Source organism: Echiichthys vipera (assembly GCF_963691815.1).
Source record: "Echiichthys vipera genome assembly, chromosome: 1".
Classification (NCBI taxonomy): Eukaryota; Metazoa; Chordata; class Actinopteri; order Perciformes; family Trachinidae; genus Echiichthys; species Echiichthys vipera.
Window position 1 is genome coordinate 11,915,285 of NC_139826.1, and position 20,549 is coordinate 11,935,833.

General features: G+C 40.6%; 1 protein-coding gene across 1 annotated transcript in view; it reads right to left on the bottom strand.

Annotated features, from left to right (window-relative positions):
- Positions 1 to 20,549, bottom strand: part of akap13 (A-kinase anchoring protein 13) — a 124,259-nt gene that overhangs the window by 56,963 nt on the left and 46,747 nt on the right. The window contains exon 10 of the mRNA XM_083915365.1: positions 6,760 to 6,814. Within this exon, the coding sequence (XP_083771491.1) occupies positions 6,760 to 6,814 (55 nt within the window). The remainder of the gene's footprint in view (positions 1 to 6,759; positions 6,815 to 20,549) is intronic.

Consider the following 20,549-nt stretch of genomic DNA (forward strand, 5'->3'; position numbering starts at 1 on the left):
CAACACAAATATGAAAATATGAAAACTACACTGACCTTTGACCCCAAGTGCTGCAGCAGAGCTAAACCTGTTCTTCATATTTTCTAATGTCACAAGCCCACCAAGGATGGAGAATCCCAAAATGCAAATGTGAAATGTGTGTGATAATGTGTATGTGTGTTGGGAGGGGTGGCAAGAGGTGGTTACAGAAGTGGATTGTGGGAGTTTTTCTCAGACTCCACCCCCTGACACCTGTTCAACAAAACTAGCAGGGGACCGTGAGCTTTGACAGCTGTCTCCTTCCCTGACACACACACACACACACACACACACACACACACACACACACACACACACACACACACACACACACACACACACACACACACACACACACACACACACACACACACACACACACACACACACACACACACACACACACACACACACACACACACACACACACACACACACACACACACACACACACACACACACACACACACACACACACACACACACACACACACACACACACACACACACACACACACACACACACACACACACACACACACACACAGGGAGAGACAGACAGGTGTAAGGCCTGCTGATGAGTCAGTGGGTGTTTGAGGTTGTTGGCTGAATGTGAGTAAGTTTTTATCATTCATTTGACTTTTATTTAGAGAGACCAATGGGGTCAACACAGAAAGAGCTTATATTTCTAGAATACCCCCAATGGCAAAAGGTAGAGTTGTTCACCAACACCATTATCAGAAAATCCCCCAATACTGCCTAAAATGCTAGATTTGGTATCGGCGTACACGCAAGTCTATGCACCGATGAAAAATTAAACTTTAGAGTAGTTTCAGACGGATAAAACCAATGTTTTCCCAGAACTAAGTTGTACCTCGCCACTCTAAAACAGTAGCCTACACAGCATTTGTGCTGTGCTGCCAGTGGCAACCACTGTTTTTAGGGCAGCGAAGAAGTGGCACTAATGTTGCCAATTTAAAGTGAAATTCCAGCGTAAAATCATGCTGGGCTCTTTTTTGGCAAATACGCTCATCATTAAGCCATCAAGACATATTTTTGGGTAACAACTATTAAGGGAGATATCCCGGAGAGTTAATGTTTGCAGACTCTTATCATGCTACTGCAGAGGTTTGGTTTTATCAAGAGTAATATTTGTGGTTAAAAAAGACGTTTTAATCAGTGTCAAGAAGGAAAAAAAATGGAGCATCTCTAGGAAAAAAGGTCATATCATAATATTATTTCATCCCGATAAAGTAGTTACTGTATATGTTACTAGAGACCCATTATTATACTGGCATGTGAAAAAACCACGCACTTCTCACAGTTGCCATGCTGATGCTGTAACCATGCAGGTCAATTAAACATGGCTTCTAATCCAAACAGTTAACGCTATTTGGGTTTTCCATGCAGTTGAAAATGTCAACGAAAAGAAAGCCAGGACGAACTCAGGAAGAGAAATAGGTCCTGATAACATGCATGCGTAAGAAGAAAAATTTCAAGAGAGATATGATCCAAACAAATCATCTAATCTGAAGTAATGAATGTGGTAAGAAATAACCGACAAGATAAAGTATCAACCGGCCGGCCCTGTCTCAAAACACTCTTCTCTGCACATTTTTATACCGTTATTAAAGATAAGTCGCCACTGAGGCTAACTAAAGTGTTTCTCTAAGTGCAGATATTATCACCACTGACAGATATATACCTCTTATAAAAGGTCTTATACCCTTATATTTCCTTGTCTTGTTTTTTTCTAAGAATATGACATGTTAAATTTGTGTAACTGAGCTGACTTTTTGCAGATAGAGGATATTTTCGTGACAGCAGCTAGTCAGTCATTCTACAAAGCTGAGAAACCACTGGGGGCTGACCACACTGGGTGCACTTTGAGTTCTCAGCAAAATATGCCGCACCATCTTCTTTGTTTGTTAAGGGCCTCAAAGTAGAGCAGCCTGGCGTGTTTTTCTGCTGTAACTAGGTAAACTGAATCAGCTCATATACAGCTCTCCCCCAACCATCTGCTGTTCAATGCTCTTGTTACAAAATTAAACAATAACCACAACTACAGTTTAATTTATCAATAGGCTGCTGACATATAGCCTGAAATAAAAAATATGTCCTCTGCGTTCTTCCTTGCAAACACTTCGGAGAAACACTACATAGCTAAACTGTAATTTAAACCATCACAGTGATTCATTTAAACCCACCATATACTGTACTTCTATACCTTTGTTTTCTCTTTTCACTGTATTATTTTTGCCTTGAATCGAAGGCGCACCCAGCAAGTCTCCTCCTATATAAATGAGGGCTACTGAGTCGAGTTGAGCTAAACAGTACATGGCTTCACCCGTGATAAATGTTATATCATGCAGCATTGCAAACAACACTTTAAAGCAGCAGCATGCCTCTCAGCAGAGGATAGCAAACCACAGGCTGCCTGACACACTACCAAACTGTGGCCTTACAAAAACATATTAAACAGCTATATTATGGGATGCAGAGCCAGGTCCATTATACACCAAAGACAAAGCACAGCATGTTGTGAGGCTGAGGCTTTGCATAAACGTGTGAATCAGGTTCTCTTGGGTCACCGTGTTGTTACTTTGTACAATGTATCACTTTGGCCATGCAATATGGTTAAACACTGACTTGTACTTCTTATACACCCTTTGGCATTGACAGAAGAAGGCCGGCCCCCAACTTCCTACCTCGGTCTTGTTTAATAATCATAAGTATCATGTAAGTATCATGAGCATAATTTTGTTGTATTCTATGACCAAGCAGTATTTGGAGTTCTCATGTCCTTCAGTGACAACATGACTAAAGGGCCGTCCACACAGCATAATAACTATAACTATAAATAAAAAGTTTTAAAAAAAACGTTGTAACTCCGCAGAGTCCCAACTACAACAAAACAACGACGACAGTGGTAAACCGTATCATTGGGGTCACTTTCGGAGCAATTTGATGAACGATACAAACACTGACAGCCAATCCAAATCTATCATCAGTGGCAGGGAGGTCCCCGGGGCCCCTTAGTAGACCTTATTTTAAAGTTCAGAAAAATGCGTAATATGGAGGATATTACTACAAATATTCATGTAACACCGTCTGCTGCGGTGTTGGTTTTTGAGCTAAATGCCAATGTTAGCAACTCTGGAGACCATGAATATCTTTTCAAAATTTCAAGGAAATCTAGCCAATAGTTATTGAAATAATTCAGTCTGGAATTAAAGTGGTGGGCTAACTGACCTACCAACCGGACGAACGACTGCCATTGCCAACCCTAGAGCCATGCGAACCATGGCTAAAAACACAATAGGTACCCACACTACATACAATGCACATCACATTTTGCTGTCTCATTTGGGCATTTCCTTATTACATTTGTAATATGAGGGATATGGTGGATTTTCCTGCCACTGCGCCTGTAACTGCCTGATGTTGCTAAACTGAGAAAGAGCCTGAAGGAGCTGGATGAGGTTCATGAGGGAGAAAGAGAGATATTTCCACCAAAAAGGAAGTGAAGTCAACTTCTCCCAGCTGCTGCAGAGGAAATCCCACTCTAACCCACCCTTCTATTTTATTTCCGTTTGACACTCCTTTCTTTCTTTGTCATTCTCTTTCCATCTTTGTGTATCCTTTTTTCCCCTTTGTATTTCTTCACCTCATTCAATAAAACCTTTTTCCTCTCCTGCTCTATCTGACAGACTGATGTTTCATTCGTTTTCCACCACAGATAAAATGCAGCTTGTTCTCATCGATCCGTTGGTCATGTTTTATTGAGACTGGTCTCTCCGCAAACTTATTTTACAGGTCAGAGAAACCTGTTTTCCTATTTTGCTGTGGCTGTTGCCCATACATAGGTACATGTTGACAAATACATTATTATCAGATTAAGATTTTTTTACAGTCTAACCCCATATACTAAAATGTATTCACAGCTGCAACAATCATCCATTTGTTGTGATGACCAGTGAGCTTTTTTATTTTTACCCACACTAGCAGCATTGCTCTAGGGATGGAAAAGTCAGTTGATCGGTCAGTCTCTCCACTAAAAATCAAAATACTTACAAAACGTTTTACATTTTCATCAACCTTAGCTGTATGTTGTGTGCTAAACTGTTAAACATCAACATTGCAATGCAAGTGTCCGAATCAGTTGGATCGGATCCAAGCTCCCGAGAACAAAGTCTGTGTAATGTCGGATTAAGCCCATGCCGAGAATTCACAGCGAGCGAGTGGGCGTGTTGATGATGTTTCTATTGTGCGGCTCTTGCAAAACCATTAGAAAACAAACACCCGACAGTGAAGAATAGGGATCATTAAAACAATGACGCCAATGAAAACGTCTGCCCAAACCCAGAAATACACCAACAACAGAGAAGAAGAGACGGAGAGACGCTGTGTAGGCCTGTGATACAAACACCGGCAAGGTTCTTGCCAAAACTGGCTAATTCCCAAATCCTCATCCATACTAGAGAGAAATCTAGCAACAGTTTCTGGTGTTATTGGAGCCTTTTGTGGTGTTTTGGACACTCTGATGCACGAATCCCTCTGTGGTTAGTCTCCTCAACGAGCAGCGGGTGCCTACCCCGTACTAAAGCACTCACAGACGGGCACATTCTTGCTTTCTCTTAGCAACTTTATTTATAAAAAGCTACTAGCGACTTATTCAGACCATCAGGGAAAAGGAAGAAATATATGGTCGCCCTCATTAATTCCCATGCATGTAGCTCAGAGTACAGCTCAGTATACAGTCTAGTGGTCCATGTCTCTCACCTGTAACGCGGCAGCACTGTTGTTGTTATGTGACGCCACAGGGGTTAGAGGTCTGAGGTGAGGCGATGACACCATCATTTAACAAAGTATGCAGTTTCGCCGTCCATACGACAATGCCATGAGGGCCGTTTTCAAATCTTCCCACTCTGGGACCCAGTTTCAAAAGATACTGTTTTCAGGCTCCGATAACGCCGGCATGTGGATGGTCGGCCAGAACGATACTAAAGTCGTGCGGTTACAGGAAAAACGCATCTCCGTGTGGATTGGCCCTAAGTATTACCGGTAATTGAGAAAGCATCTGACAAGGACAGTCTCCTGTGTGCTACATGTGTGAAAGGGTTTTGACAATGTGCGGACATGATTTGTCGGCAAACGACTTTAGTCTTGTTAACTACTCAAAGACAATTATAAAAAAGGAGAAGAAAAGAAAACCGAGACACTGACAAACAACAAATCATGAACTAATCACAAGTGATGAAGAGGTGAGCGCTAAAGTCGAGACATGTTTAAATCTGAGAACCTAAAGTACTGTTAACTAAACTACCGTTACCACCTCTCTGACCACCAGGTTTCTACACTCCATCCTGCTGTTCCTCTGAGACAGCACTGGCACCAACTTTAATTAGCTCTGTTACATGTACAGAGTCACTTCCAAAAACACTGTTGGAATTGGCTTGTATACAAAATGGGTCAACTGGAATATTACCAACTGTTACCACCCTGTGGAGTGGGCAGGAATATGTATCACATCCTCTCAATGCTTGTGGTGTGTATGCCTTATGTACATGCCATTTGGAATGAGATACAAAGTGGGTCCCACACATCAAAACATTGCTCGACAGCTCCACTAATGGTCAAAAACACACACAACCTTTAAGTCTTTCATATTACATATTTAGAATATTAGTTATTTTAGTGTAAGGCCTCACTTATACAGTGTCTTATATGACATTTTGTCCTTGTTATGTGCAGGACAAGATCAGGAAGTCCAACCACGCGTCACAGGTGACACATTTATCAGAGGATTTACCAAATCCACAACTCCATATAGGTTTTTACGTGTAAAGCCGATGTCTGTGAAAAGCACTCTGCAAATCATTTTTACTTACTTACTTGATAAAAAGGCTTCAAAGTGATACACAAAGAACAGTTATCACCTTTGTGTTAGCTATTAACATTTACTACCACTCGCATTATCTTTACAGCTTACGTCTATATGTTAGAGCAGGGTGGTTCATTTGCTGTTTCAGAAATGTTCCTCTTAGACAAGACTAGAGATTTACTGCAGGGTCAAATATTGAATACTTGAAATTCTTTGGCACGAAACTGGCCAAACAATCACAGAAATTAAGTAGTGACACAAAATACTATTAGAGACTGGCAAAGGCTTCACTCCAACGATACCAATATATGACTGCAAAATATTATATTGTTCCAAGTCTTGACTTAGCGTATCAGACCAACTAAACAATGTCTGATGGTCTTAAAATTCTCTTTTGAGTAGATAAACAATGGCAGACAGAGGCTGTTAAGCTGTTTTCCCCAGTATTTACTCCAAAAAGAATAATTTGTTGCCAAATACTGAGGCTCAAACAAGGCAGTGACACTTTAACCAGACAGATTGAAAAATTACCAGGCCAAGCATCAGTTTGCTATAATTTGAAACGAATGGGCTTTATAGAACAAAGGACAGCCTCTTCCAGCATAAACAATAATGCATAAATGACTCACTTCTACATTTGTCACTGATGTAAAAGCAACCCTGCAGTGTGGTTTATACACTGCATGAAAACCCAGATTATCGGGCCGGTGAACTCCCAATTATTCATACATAAATACTCAAAAATAAATAAATAAAAATAAAGCACAGAAACATACAGCACCTAGAAAAGCTTTTTGAATTTATACCTCAATCTGAGAAGAAAAGTTAGATCAGTAGAAGCTGAGATTAACTCTTACCTGAGAGTTGAGTGTTGCAGGGCTGATGGAACGATGCCTCTCTGTCTCGGTGGATCTACAGAGAAACAGGAAGACACTGAATCAGCCTCAGCAACATGTGACCGTCACCCACAAAGAAGTAATGATGCAGACCAGCGTGGCAGTTAGGAAGTGTAGCTCGGTACACAGGATGGGAGGCAACGATAAGACACTATTTAGAATAGCAGAGTATTCATCGGCTTTAGTGGCTGTGCTCCAGCTCCATCTCTAGAGGAAAGATCCTACTTTGGTCGGTTTTCAGCCTTAACAACTCACAATTACACAATTACACTGACACCAAGTTAAACACACACACGCACACACACACACACTGTCAGAGATCTGCGGTTGGTTGTTAACACACAACACTGGGGCTCTGCTTCCTCTGTGGTCCGAGTGTCTATACAACAGCTGTGTGTGTGCGTGTGTGTGTGTGCGTGTGTGTGTGTGTGTGTGTGTGTGTGTGTGTGTGTGTGTGTGTGTGTGTGTGTGTGTGTGTGTGTGTGTGTGTGTGTGTGTGTGTGTGTGTGTGTGTGTGTGTGTGTGTGTGTGTGTGTGTGTGTGTGTGTGTGTGTGTGTGTGTGTGAGTGAGGGTGAGGGTGAGAGGGCTGGTTTTAGCTACAAAAGCCACAGGCACTCCCCTCTTTGCAGGCAACACAAAAGCCCCGACAGTTTGACCAAAGCTGTGCAGATTTGACTGACAGCTCTGAGTGTGAAACTAACAGAGACTCAGAGAAGCTCATTGTGTTTTAATGAACTCCATCAATGACATGTAGACATGGATCACAAGCTTTGATTCTGAATGTGTCCTTTTTACAAACAGAGAAAGCTAACAACAAAATACCGTATAGCATAATTTATTACAAAAGCCAGATTGCCAAGACCAAGCTCTTTAGCAGAGACCACGACAAACATGGCTTTCTTTTAGGGGTCAAGTGATAATTGAACTGAGCTAAAGCTACTGTGATGGAGTATACATGGTATCCTCCTTAAAGATATGTATAGTCCTCCTTTAATGGTTTGTTCCTTTTTTTTCTTCCTACTGTAGCTTATTGCCTTCCATCCTTAATTCTTTCCATTCAATTTCCAACCCCAGTAAACCCAGGTTAAGCCTGGCTCAGATCAACAGGCTTTAGCATGGCTCTTTAAACTTGTCTGTGTTAGACTTGTACAAAGGAACCCCCAGATGCAGTAGGAACAGGTTTCTAATCTAAAGGCTGCATCCTTTAATCTGAAAGAGGAACAAGACAAAGATGCTGTACCACCATGGCCTACCAAATCAACTTTGAGTTACACAACATTGAATATCCCATAATGATGATACTGTATGTTCTCCTTCCAGCCACTGTATGGATCATGTAACTTTTATGGGATCAGTGAGAATGAGCAGTCATTTTTGTTCGCTTATACAGTTAACCTTGTTTCTGATTTGCTGAGAGGTACTTGAATGAATAACTAATTCTGGTGGGAAGTGAAGAGTTTGACTAAGACATAAGATATAAGATATGTTAAACAATTTATTAATTGTTTCATTCATGTGCTAGTCCTGTGATTCCCAACCAGGGGTACTTTCCCTTCAGGCAGCACTTATGCAGTTGCCAGGGGTTACTTGGAATGATGGAGCAACTCAATTAATAGAAAAAATAGAAATTATGATTGGATGGAAGGAAAAAAGTTGTCTTGAATATATCAGCTGTAACACCTGAACATTATGTTGCAGTTCAATAAGAGTGTGTGGAAAACTAGTTAGCCATAGAGATGCACCGATCCAGTATTTTCCGATCCAATTCAATACAGATACCTTGGCTGAGAGTATCAGCCGATACTCGAAACAGATCTGATACTTTTATTGAATGAATGAAGCGTATAGCTTGCCATGTGAGTGAAGGCATCCGGCTTGACACAAACATTCAGTCTTGGTAAAAAAAGGTAACAAATTAACACAAATATAAATTTACTTAATATTATTTAGTGACAAATAACAAAGTGTACATTAGCAGCAAAAATAATTAAACTTCCATGCAAAGTGCACTGCAAACAGATATTTTAAAATGTAATAGAAAACCCTAACCGGTGTTACAAACATTGAATAGAAGTGACTAGATTGCTGTAACTGTATTTCTGTGTATGATATTATTTAAAAAGAAATGACAGGATCGGCCTCATTCATCAGATAGTCAATATCGGAGCCGATATCCGATCCGGGTACCGGATCAGTGCATCTCCAGTTAGCAGCACAGTAGTTTAACACGTTGTTATAAGGAATGGCTAATACTCCAATACTCACTCCAAGTAGCAGTATCAGTACAATTGACCAAATCAACCTAGATATGGACACTTCAATTGTATAACAATTTAACAATATCCACTCTTATACAAAGAAAAGGGTTATGTTTGGATCATACATTGGGAAGGGGTACGTGAGTTCGTCTGACAGGACTGTGGGGGTACCTCAGATCAAAAAGGTTGGGAACCACTGATCTAGACTACTTCTTGGCAGGAAACAGTGGCTTCCTGGGGTCTTGTTGACACCATAAGGTTGCCAGGCAACCTATGGAGGCTCCAGCAATAGTTTGTTTTGATGAACCAATTAATTGCAAAGTCTATGTTAAAAAATGTGAAGAATGTTTATCACAATTTTCTTGGAGTTCAGGGTCCTTCATTTTTAGCAAGCTAAAACACAAAGATACTCAATTTACAATATAAAAGAAAAATCAGCTTATTCTCACATTTGGGAGGCTCAAAACAGCAAATGTACCTGCATGTTAAATCATTTCAATCCTTCAGATTGTCATGAAATCAAATTTCAATTTATGATGCATAATTTTGTTTGAGTGATAGCTTTTCAATGTATATACTCTCTATATAGTGGCTCTCATTGTAGGCGGAGTCCGCCATTCCCAAGTGGGGCTCAAAATAACAGACCTACACGGTATAAGGCACAAAAACAGACACCGGTAAAACAAAAGGAGAAAATAAGTCAAAACTAAATTGGATCATGTACTGTACAATGCAGTTATTAAGTAAATTGAGGAACAGAGACAGAAACAAAAAAGAGGCAAAACAGGAAGTTACACAAATCAAGAGAGGACGATGAGTGTGTCCAACCAGCAAGGTTGTCCTTCCAGAATGCTTTGAGGGAGAGGGGGCCGAGCTCAATTCCTAAAAAAATTATGCTCAACTGTCCCAGAGGACACTATTGACAAGCCTGCGGAGAGCAAAAGAAACACTGAGCTCTATGGTCCAGGCTTGGGGGTGGCGATTGTGTGTGTGTGTGTGTGTGTGTGTGTGTGTGTGTTTGTGTGTGTGTGTGTGTGTGCGTCCACTGTGACCTTACATGTTTACATTCTTAAAAACACAATGACCTGCATTTACATACCTACTGGTTAGTGGTTATGTCTCCGTGCACCTCCATCAGCCAAAGGTGTTGCATGCATGCACATTTATTAACGCTCATGCTACTTTTTTTTAACTCATCAAGTCTCACATGCACACAATAAAATCCCACAGACACAGATGCATGCACAGACAGCACACACAGGCTTTCTCTCTTTTCACAGCTGTGCTCAGATATCAAACACTGCCCGTTGAGAGAGAACAAACACGCTGACGAGGAAAGATTAGCTGGTCACAGAGGGCGCCAGTACACACAGACGCAAACAGAAATGTATGCACAGGTTCTGCTCAGAAGTGAAATGATTGCCAGTGATTGAAACAAATTACAAAAGGCTTCATGACTTGACCTTACAGCAGAGCAGTGACAGCAAAACTTCCTGAATAAAATACAGATTAAAGCCAAAGTAAAGGAAACAGATGCTTTAGCTGTTTTAATAGACTGTTTACACACTGAGCCACCAGAACAGCTTCAGAGTGTTTTGGCACAGATTAATGAGCTGAACTCTTACTCGTCATGGCATATTAAGTGAATATGAAGTGGCTACTTCTCCTAGGGATTGGCAAATGTGGAAGTAGGTTACCTGCTCTTAATGAGAGTTTTATATTTAGTTGTGTTTCCTTTATTTTGGTGTGTTGCAGTTCATATAATGAGGTGAAATGGTGACCACTTGACTGTATAACACAAGAATGCAGCTCAGTCTGGACTAGAAAGACCCATGTGGATTTTCAATTGTAGCATGAACTTCTCCTTTTAAGCCATCCCTTGTCAATCGTAACCGTTCACCGATGTCAGTTACATAGCAACACTGAAGGTGCAACAAAAGTAATACTTTCTGCCTATTTTCCAGAAAGAAGCACTATGGATGAAGTAAAAAAAGTAGGGTTTGACAGGTAGTCAGATTAGCAGAGGTGAGGAATGTAAAAATCGAGCCGTGACCTCTGGGGCTGTAAAATGACTGAAATTTGACTGTAAGAAGATCATTCACTGTCTCTTTCTGCAGTTAACCGCAAGCATGTCGTGGTAAAAATAGGCAAGACCTCGAATCTCTTATGTTCTGCTGCAGACACACAGCCGAGCCGTGCCTGAACTCAGGCAGGCTGTGACTGCTCCGACCTATTAACGTGGGAGCCGCATCAAAAACAACAGGTTCAACAGCGCATAAGCACTGCTCACGCAAGGTGGCATTAGGCACTGCCAGGATGGCAACTGCTGGAGCTACCCACACTGACCTTCTTTTTGGCTCTTCAGAAACCTTCGGCTGACGTCACAGAGACTGCATCAATATTTTAAACAGTCTATGGTACAAACCAAGAGCCACAAGGCAACAGCAAGTTATGCTGTCAGACATTTAACCAGTCAATAAGTTAGCAGGGCTGCAAACCAGTCAGCCAGCCAGCGAGTGAAAGCTCCCTCTGAAAGCTGGCAGTCATGAGTCTGAACGGCCCAGTGCATATTTGTAGCGTCGGGGGAATCTAAACTGTACCCAGTAAAAACACATCTGGTTTAAAAATAAAAAGGCGGACTGGTCTGTGTATGCCGGGGCAGGCAGGACTTGGACTGGTGCCGTGTTTCTAAACAGGCGGGCAGCCAGAGAGGTTCCGCAAAATTGAAAGATGTCATGGCTGACTGAATGACTGTTTAGAGCCAAGTATGTATACATGGTTTGATCCCTTAGGCTGGCTGGCAGCAGACTATTCTCTGTTGCACCTTAGAAAGGCACTGAATTCAGAGCACTTACCAAGCACTTAAACAGGATAAAAGCACACATATCAGCTGTCAGACAATGACCCATGTGCTTCACAGGATTTGGTTTAGGTTCCATTTTACATTTCAAGACCAATTAATAAGTGCCTCTTTTGTTGAAATCCTTTCCACTAACCTTCCTTCACAGAAAGGTCATGGTTAGCTACAGAATATTGAAAAAGTGCAGCTGACAGGGATAGGGTTTTGTTGTAAAATATTTCAGCAAAGTGGAGTTCTGGGTCCTCTGGTTGAAGGACTGTCTTTGTAACTACATAAACCCTTATTTCTTCAAAATCATTTGAGGGAACAATATGAGAAATGAGGTAAAAAAAATAAAAAAAAGAAAATTAACCAAAAGGCAAACGGAAAAGATTGATTTCCTGTCCGTTTTTGCCATCTATCTGCAGAACCAAATGCGCTTGTATATACTGTACTACTATGTTAGTTAGTATAAAGGCTTAACAACAGTCACTGTACTGTACTTGGTAAGTGAAGTGATGATGTGTTTTGTGAGTCCAGGCCAGAAGAGATGCTGGGATGTGAAACACTGGTTGGAATGAAGTCATTTGGCCAGATGCCTGTTTCCATCTGAGGCCAGAGGAAATCGTTACCCCGCTGCTGCCTTTTTCCCACACCATCATCTCTCTCTAACTTTCCTTCTTCCTCTCTCTTTCCCTCACACACACTCTCTCTCTCTCTCTCTCTCTCACATACATACACACACACACACACACACACACACACACACACGCTCTCATCCTTGCTATTTCACCCCTCGGGTGAAAAGAAGAGCTGACATCAGGACCAAGTTTAGAAAGTGACAATAGACTACAGAGAAGGGTTACATATACCAGAGCATTCCACTTCATAGATACCTTCCAGTCTGCTCTGCTTCTGCATGTCACAACCAGCAGATAGCATGATGCACTGTAGGACACATCAAATGTCTACGGTGTGTGGTATAGGTCGTGATTTAGTTTAAGCTTGATACTTACAGTAATAGGCTAGTCTCAGTCAGATGTTATTAGTTCATTATTCGTTTAGATGATAGTTAAAATGGGGCCAAACATAGTTTTTTTTTACATCAAAATCCCTGTCTTTTCTCTCCCTGTAAAACCGAGTAATGCAGTTTCAAATGTTCAATGACTCATCCCGCACTCAGGGGAACTTACAAAAATGAATCCACTCAAATGAGACTTTGGGCAACTAGGTATCCACATTAAACCTTACTTTTTGTGGGTTGACTCATTCATTTGTCGATGTAGCTAACAGAGCAAAATGGAGAGAGGTGGGAAGGGAAGTCTTTTTCAGGGAGGCTTTTGGCTTTCACAAATTTGTCTCAAGGGCTTTACAATCCGTCTAGCAAAAAAGATGTAAGGAAGCTCAACAAAGGACGGACGGACAGACGTGCCTTATATGTTAAATGCAACAAAGTAAAATGACAGTATGGAAACTCTAGATGACAAAATTATAGATGGTAGATTGTAAACACACTAAAATAATATGGATCCAGGAGGACTTCAAGTAGCTTCAAGAACTTGCCAAGCGGAAAGTTCCTATTTTTGAACTGTACAATAGTTTATTCCACTGATCTCATTGCTTCATTGTTTTTATAAAAGTCCAATGATAATCACTACCTGTTTAGTTTCATTTGTCTTCACTGTGACGAGATTTACAGCGGGGCTTTGAGCTACATGCTACTTTAACTGCAGCATCACTTTTCATTTTGGTATTCTATTAAATTGTTGAGCAATTTCAATGTGGACCAAATTAGTGTTCCAATTGACACAGAGGTTGATATTGCCTTAAAGCCACAGGCCTAGCGTGGTTAAAAAAGTAGAGATACAACATCGTCATAAAAAAATGGTTGGAAACTCTCCTATGATTCATATTTTGTTATAAACATGGTTTTCCCACACAAACAATAAATGCTCTGTATTGAGTGCTGCTGGATCTGAAGCCCCGCCCACTAACACTGTCATACTTACACCATAGAAAGCCCCAGCTAAAGGTTGATAGGATTTGTTCCTTTTACAGGTATGTGCTGTATGAAACCGGGGCTGTCTGCTTACAAGGTCAAACACTTTTAAGAGTTTTAAAACTCTTTAGAAACCACAACACGTTTACAAACAACCAACAGGACTCCCTGCTGCCCTATAGCCAAAAACAAACATCCAAGGCACAGTGTGAAAAGGCATAAAAGGGTTCTATATGTGTAGTGCCATTTGAGCTTTAAATAGCACATTTGGGTGCTATAAAGATCCCATTTAGAAATATTGCAAAGAACACCCAGTTCAAATGGTCTGACATATAACCTTTATCATACAGTAACAGGACCTTTGAGAGAGAGAGAGAGAGAGAAATGTCCCACCTGTGCAACGTGACGAGACATTACTTTACTGTATATTCTGTTTTAGTTTTATAGTTTCAGTACAAATCCTTCAAGTACCCGCTATCCTGACCAAATAATCCCAGAAAGACCTTAAACTGCCTGAGCCTCATTAAGTTTCATACACAGTTATTCCACAGAGATGGATAGAGTGCAGCCATCTGTCTCCGTGTTCCATTCAGCGTACCCAGGCACCGTACATCCAGAAACCACACTCCACCCCAAAATAATCAGCACTCTGTGTCTGGAGGGCCACTATCAACAACTATGCAATCATCTCCCAGGGTGCAACACAGCAAATCCCGTCACAACATCCCTGGCAGATGACTACAGGTTTGCAAGAACATGTTGAAGCACTTTGTGACAGTTATGATTATGCTTAACTTTTTCTGGACAGCTTTAAGAGTAAGTGTGATGAGGCCTTTAGACACTGTCTTTGTGAGGAGCTTAAGCTGCGAAATCTCTTCATCAAACTCTCTTTAATAGACTTAATTTCATGTCATAATGTCATTAATTATCTTTGACCTCCCCTTTTATGGTTTAATTTTACGATTTCGGTCCGGCTTTTATGTTTCTTACCTTGCTTTTACTGCTCCTGCCATTATTTTTTTATCTATCTGAAGCACTTAACAACCGTCTTTTCAAAGCATCCGCTCAAATGACTGTTATTACTGTAGCAGTAACAGTATTATCAGACCGAGCAACTTTTTTTGAAAGTGCGGATAGGTAGCCTACCTTTATCAAAACCACGTCTACAGCCCTTTCTCCTTTGGCACAGAAACTGTACCTCCGCTTGTGTCGTTCGTACATTTTCCCTTAAAGATCCAGAGCAGATTTCCTAAAGAACAAAAAATCCAGCAGAAACACTGTTGAGGAGAGCTGAAGCTGTCTGCTAAGCTTCACATCTGGCCACAGAAGCAGCCTTCTCCAGCTCCAACTCTGCTCCCTCCCCCCTTCTCTTCTTCCCTCCTTCCTTCTCTTCTTCCCTCCCTTTTCTTTTCCTCTGAACTCTCTCTCTCTCTCTCTCTCTCTCTCTCTCTCTCTCTCTCTCTCTCTCTCTCTCTCAGTCTCTCAGTCTCTCACTCTCTCATAGGCTGTGAATGTCTCTCTCTCATCCTGTAAATTCCGCCTCCCAAAGTAGTACATTGTTAGAGTATCACAGATGACACTGAGGCATTATTACTTCACTTAAGGTGATTTAGCCATCAGAATGTATGCTGTTGAGTTACAACACCCCCTGCTGGAGGAGTATGTACTTAAGGGCACCTGAGAAGCGCCCTCAAGGTGTGATTACACCTCTCACAGATGATAGAAATGGCAGTGCTGTCAGCTGCAGGTAGAAGTCGCACTTGCATATTCATCCACAGTGGCGAAGCCAGAAATTGGCCAGTCACCAGTCCAGATTGTACTGCAGATTTTTCCCCACATGCCATTTATTGTGTCTAATTCTGAGAGATATCATTGAAATTATTAATACAACATTTAATCTTTAGAAATCCTACATAAATATATATCACACTATGGCACAAGTTTGCTATAAATGGCACCCCACTGTACTGCACTGAACCAGACAAAACATTTGAAACACATTTATTTTATCAGCTTTAATTGCGATTAGCATGGAATCATTTAATTAGGCAACAGACTTTTGTAAAATGATAAGAAGATCCCATTATTATTATTTCTTAATGCATAGCGAGAGTTACTGATTAATCTGCTGTCTTTTGAAATAGCTTCTCTACTCCCAAAACTAGCTCAAAGGCAATCATCCAAACAGGGAGCAATAGACATGATACATTCAAATATGGATGCAAATAGCAGGGTGGATAGCAGACATGAGCATGTTTATGTGTTAAACACTGAGTGTCTGTGTCCATGACAAAACATGTTCCTAGCATGCAGGCTGTGAGATGTATGTGAACTCTCGAGGCTACACAGGTGTGTAATGTAATTTGGGATCAGATTTAATACGATTTCACAGCTAGGAAGAGAAAAATGTGACTGAGAGATGACACGGAAACATGCTGTCTCTTCACCACTCTCCATGACAGAAGCTCACAAAAATCACATTCACAGTACTCTATTGAAAAAAATCTAATTGTCATTGTTATTTATGTCAAGGTTTGTCATTTCTGATTTAAGAATAGTAAGACTATAAATCAGTGTGTTGGTATGAGTTTGATGTCTCTGTAGCAGCACTGTGTGCAGGTTGTTAATTTAAAAAAAGAAAAACTATTGTCTTATTTAGTGTTCTCGTTTTTTTTTTTCATTTTTGTGTTGTGGTGTTGAAAGAGGTATGGAGTTCTTTTACACTGCTATTGTATCTAAGATTACAATCGTGACAACCTTAGTCTAACCTGACTCATCAGATGGTTTGTCACACAGAACCATCTGAGAAGCCCTCATTAGAAACTGACTGGGGAGGGGCAGGAATGTTCAAAATATATCTGGCAGGTAAATGTATGAACCATCTGTCTGTCAAACTCTTGCCAAAACTTACACTTCTGGGGTTAAGAGAAAGCCTGTACGCTGTGGTTGAGCACCTCCTGGCTGACATTTAGATCCATGTAACCCTGTGGTAGTCCCTGCAGTCTGTGTGTTGTCCCTGACATGAGACTCCAGCTTTGACCTCATGTCCCATCCTTGGCCAAGGTGTGAATCCCGGCAGCCACAAACAAATCCCGGCAGCCAAAAACAAATCAAATCCACCCCTAATCCAAACGCTGTCTTTCACAGAGCACAAGGTGTCTCAAAGTTCAGTGAGACACTGAAACCAATCCATTGAACCAAATGAACCACAGTGTTTGCACAGAAAATATAGACTTTGAATATAAACTGTTGTTTGCTAGATTTGAAAACTGACACTCCTTACATTGCTCTGCTACAGTTTATAGCCCATTTGCTCCTAAAACAAGTTCTCCATCTTTCCACATTATGAAGAGGTGAAATAGCATATAAGAAGACTCAACTGTCAATGCTAGTGATTAATAGGACAGGTAGAGTTGTCTTATCGGTAACTGATGAATTACTCTTGAGCAGGAAAGATGTCTTATTCACAAAATATTTTGCCATTAATTCTCCATAACAGCGTCCCATCCGTTTACTGGGAGAAGCAAACAAACTAAGCAATAGGAGAAATGAGATGCATCTTGTTAAAGGCAGAATGAGTAGGATTTCCTCGTTGCGGTTTGTAAACAGCCAAAGCTGATCCCTCCTCCCAGGTTCAATAGCACCAGAAGCACACGCCCCTGACTTCTGCTTGCTATTGGGTGAAAGCCAACCCTAGATTCACTCTTGTTTAAAACAATCTGTGTCCGCTTGGCATTTCGCCTTGCTATATTTGTGTTTGTTTCGGCACAGCATCCACCATTTTCATAGCTTCCTTTTGGATGAATGCCTGCATCCAGTGCTCAAATGCTTACGCCCAGAAAGTAGGGCTGTCCTCGATTAAAGAAATTCTAAGTCAACAAACACTAATATGATTTTGTCAACCGATCGATAAGTTGATTTAACTGACAGATCTGTAAAACTAAGTTTCTCTACAATGAATCATGGAAAAGCACCACTTTCAATCTTGTGTTTACCGGAGATGTGCTCATAAGTTTCATGGAAAAAAGGTAAATCTGCATGAAAAAAAGCATTAAAAATGACTAAAGAACTACAGAGATCTTAGTAGACTACAACCAAAACAGCTGTTTAGTCAACTAACTGAGAGAGGGCAGCCCAACCATAAACGTCCTGAACACAGCAAAAACAAGATGCTAGAGTTATCACCTTGTGGTTTAATGCCTTCACCAACCATTCAAGTTGTCGAGACTAACATAATATGTGTAGTGACTTTGAAGGAATGTAAAAAAAGGTATTTAGTGTTTTTGGGGGGGGGGGGGGGTGGGGGGGTGTAGATACTTTGCCGATATCTACAACCCAGCAACACAGAAGATCAGTACTATCACCACAGTTTCAGTATTAGTGTCACCAATTCAGTATCCGTCCAAATGTCTCCCCTTCTGTTCCTGAGTTATGGCATTGAATAAGGGACAGAAACACTATGATGTCACAGTAAAGATGATCGTTGACCTTTGGGATATAAAATGTCATCACTTCCTCACTATCCTTTTAGACCAGGGGTGTCAAACTGATCCAGAAAAGGGTGGCTGCAGGTTTTCAGTTTGACACATGTGTTTCAGACATTTGTGTGAAATTCTTGATGTGTTTTGGAGGTCACAGTGACCTTTGACCTCCAAAATCTAATTAGTTCATCCGTAAGTCCAAATTGACATTTGTGCAAAGTTTTTTTTTTTTAAATGGCTCCAGGGGTTCATAAAGTATCACATTCACACGAATGGGACAGATGGACAGACGATTAACCCAAAAACACAATGCCTCTGGCCACGACTGCAGGGTCTCTGCAGATGCAGACACCGCTTCACTTTTAGTCCATCATTAAGGATAATTGAGAGGGATACTTTTGTTTGAATCTATGCATTTTTCTTTAGGAAAAACCCACTCATTGTTCCTTTAAGCTAGGGGCTTAGGGACCTATTCATATCAGTGAAGAAAATTAAAAAGGAGGAAACAATTCAGTCTTTTGGTTTTTACTTCTGTTAAACAGAGCAAATGAGACCTTCAGGATGTCCATATAGCAAATCAGTCATACCTGACTAATGTGGTAAATAATACGGTGACACATGTTGTATTAGAGATGCATGAAATGTAGTTAAATTTGAATGTATTGTTAGCATAGCTTTTTCTGGGTCTTGGCTGTGAAGTTCACTCACTTGATAAGCTGTTTACCTTGCAAAATGCAAAATGGCAGGTAAAATGGCATCCATCCAAGCAACATCCGTGGCCAAATGTGTTTATTGAACAGCACTTGACAGCATTATCTTTTAAATGAATTCCATTTTCAAAATAACCTAATCTTCTTTATTTCATGCTCATGTCTTTAGAACAGGACTCACGGCTGCAGATGAAAGCCACGCTATAAAAGCACTTTGTGTTGGGCTTATATATTCTCTATATCCGTTAATATTCTAAAAATGAAATGCAGAAGATGTTATACATGCTTAATTAACCAGCACTAAATTATCTGCTGTCAAATATCTTATCTTGTCAAAACATTGACACACTCTTCGTGTTTTAATCAATTCATTAACCTTACATAACCTTTCTTTCAGCGAGTTTATGTTGCTGTCTTTCAGAATCTGTTATCCAGACAGTTTTATTATCAAGTGCATTCTAGAGTTTTAGAATCATCTCTCTATATATAAACTTTATATTATCCATTTTTCAACGCTCTTTTCACATTACATATGATTCCACATATTATAAGTGTAATAGAAATCATGATGGTTGATGAATGATTATTTCTATTATTCTAATGTGTCAAAATATTGCTATGATTCCAATAGTGGAAACTAAATTGTTAAAGATAAATTATGAGGATACATCTTTCCGGTAAATTATTCATCTCAAATCCCACTACAGCTTGTTCCACACCAGCACCACACCAAATTTCTCTGGTCAAGAGGAAACGCTCCAATGCTGCCGTTGAGGCTACATCGCCCTCTGCTGGCGACCCCTTCATCCTGCAGAATGTGTATATCCCCCTGCAGTTGCAGTCAAACATCTGGCATTCAAAACAAGCCTAGACCGCAACCCAGGAATAAGCAGAGCCACTCCAGTCTATGGCTGCTGAGGAATCTGTCAGTCAGCAACATTTAATAGTTAAGCCTGGTCTACTGAAGATCGCATCCATGTGCTCAGTGGCTGAGCTGAGGCGGTAAACGAACTGCATAACACGACTCTGCCAGGATGATCCTGTTGGTATTACAGTGAGGCAAATGTAGAGGTCATACTTAAGAAAACTTACAGGTAATAGATTTCTTGTTTAATGACTGCACTTACCAAAAACACAAAAACCAGACTGCAAGTCTCAAATTTTTACTCAGAAGAGAAAATTCTCCAGACAGCTTTATTCGTGAACTCTCTGCTAATCTCTAGTTGGCACATAAAGCTGCTCTTAAGCAAATCACACCTTTCCTTCTCCCCCAAAAATTGTTGGTGCACAATTGAGATATTAAGCAGTTCCTGGCTATTCATGCAAAATATTGAAAACATAGTAACATTTTTTGTAAAAAGGTTAAATGATGTTGCTAATCACCCGTGCATACTCAACATAACTTATGTTTGTTTCTTTTTATGCATATTTCTCATTCAATTATTTCACTCATTAATGAGTGT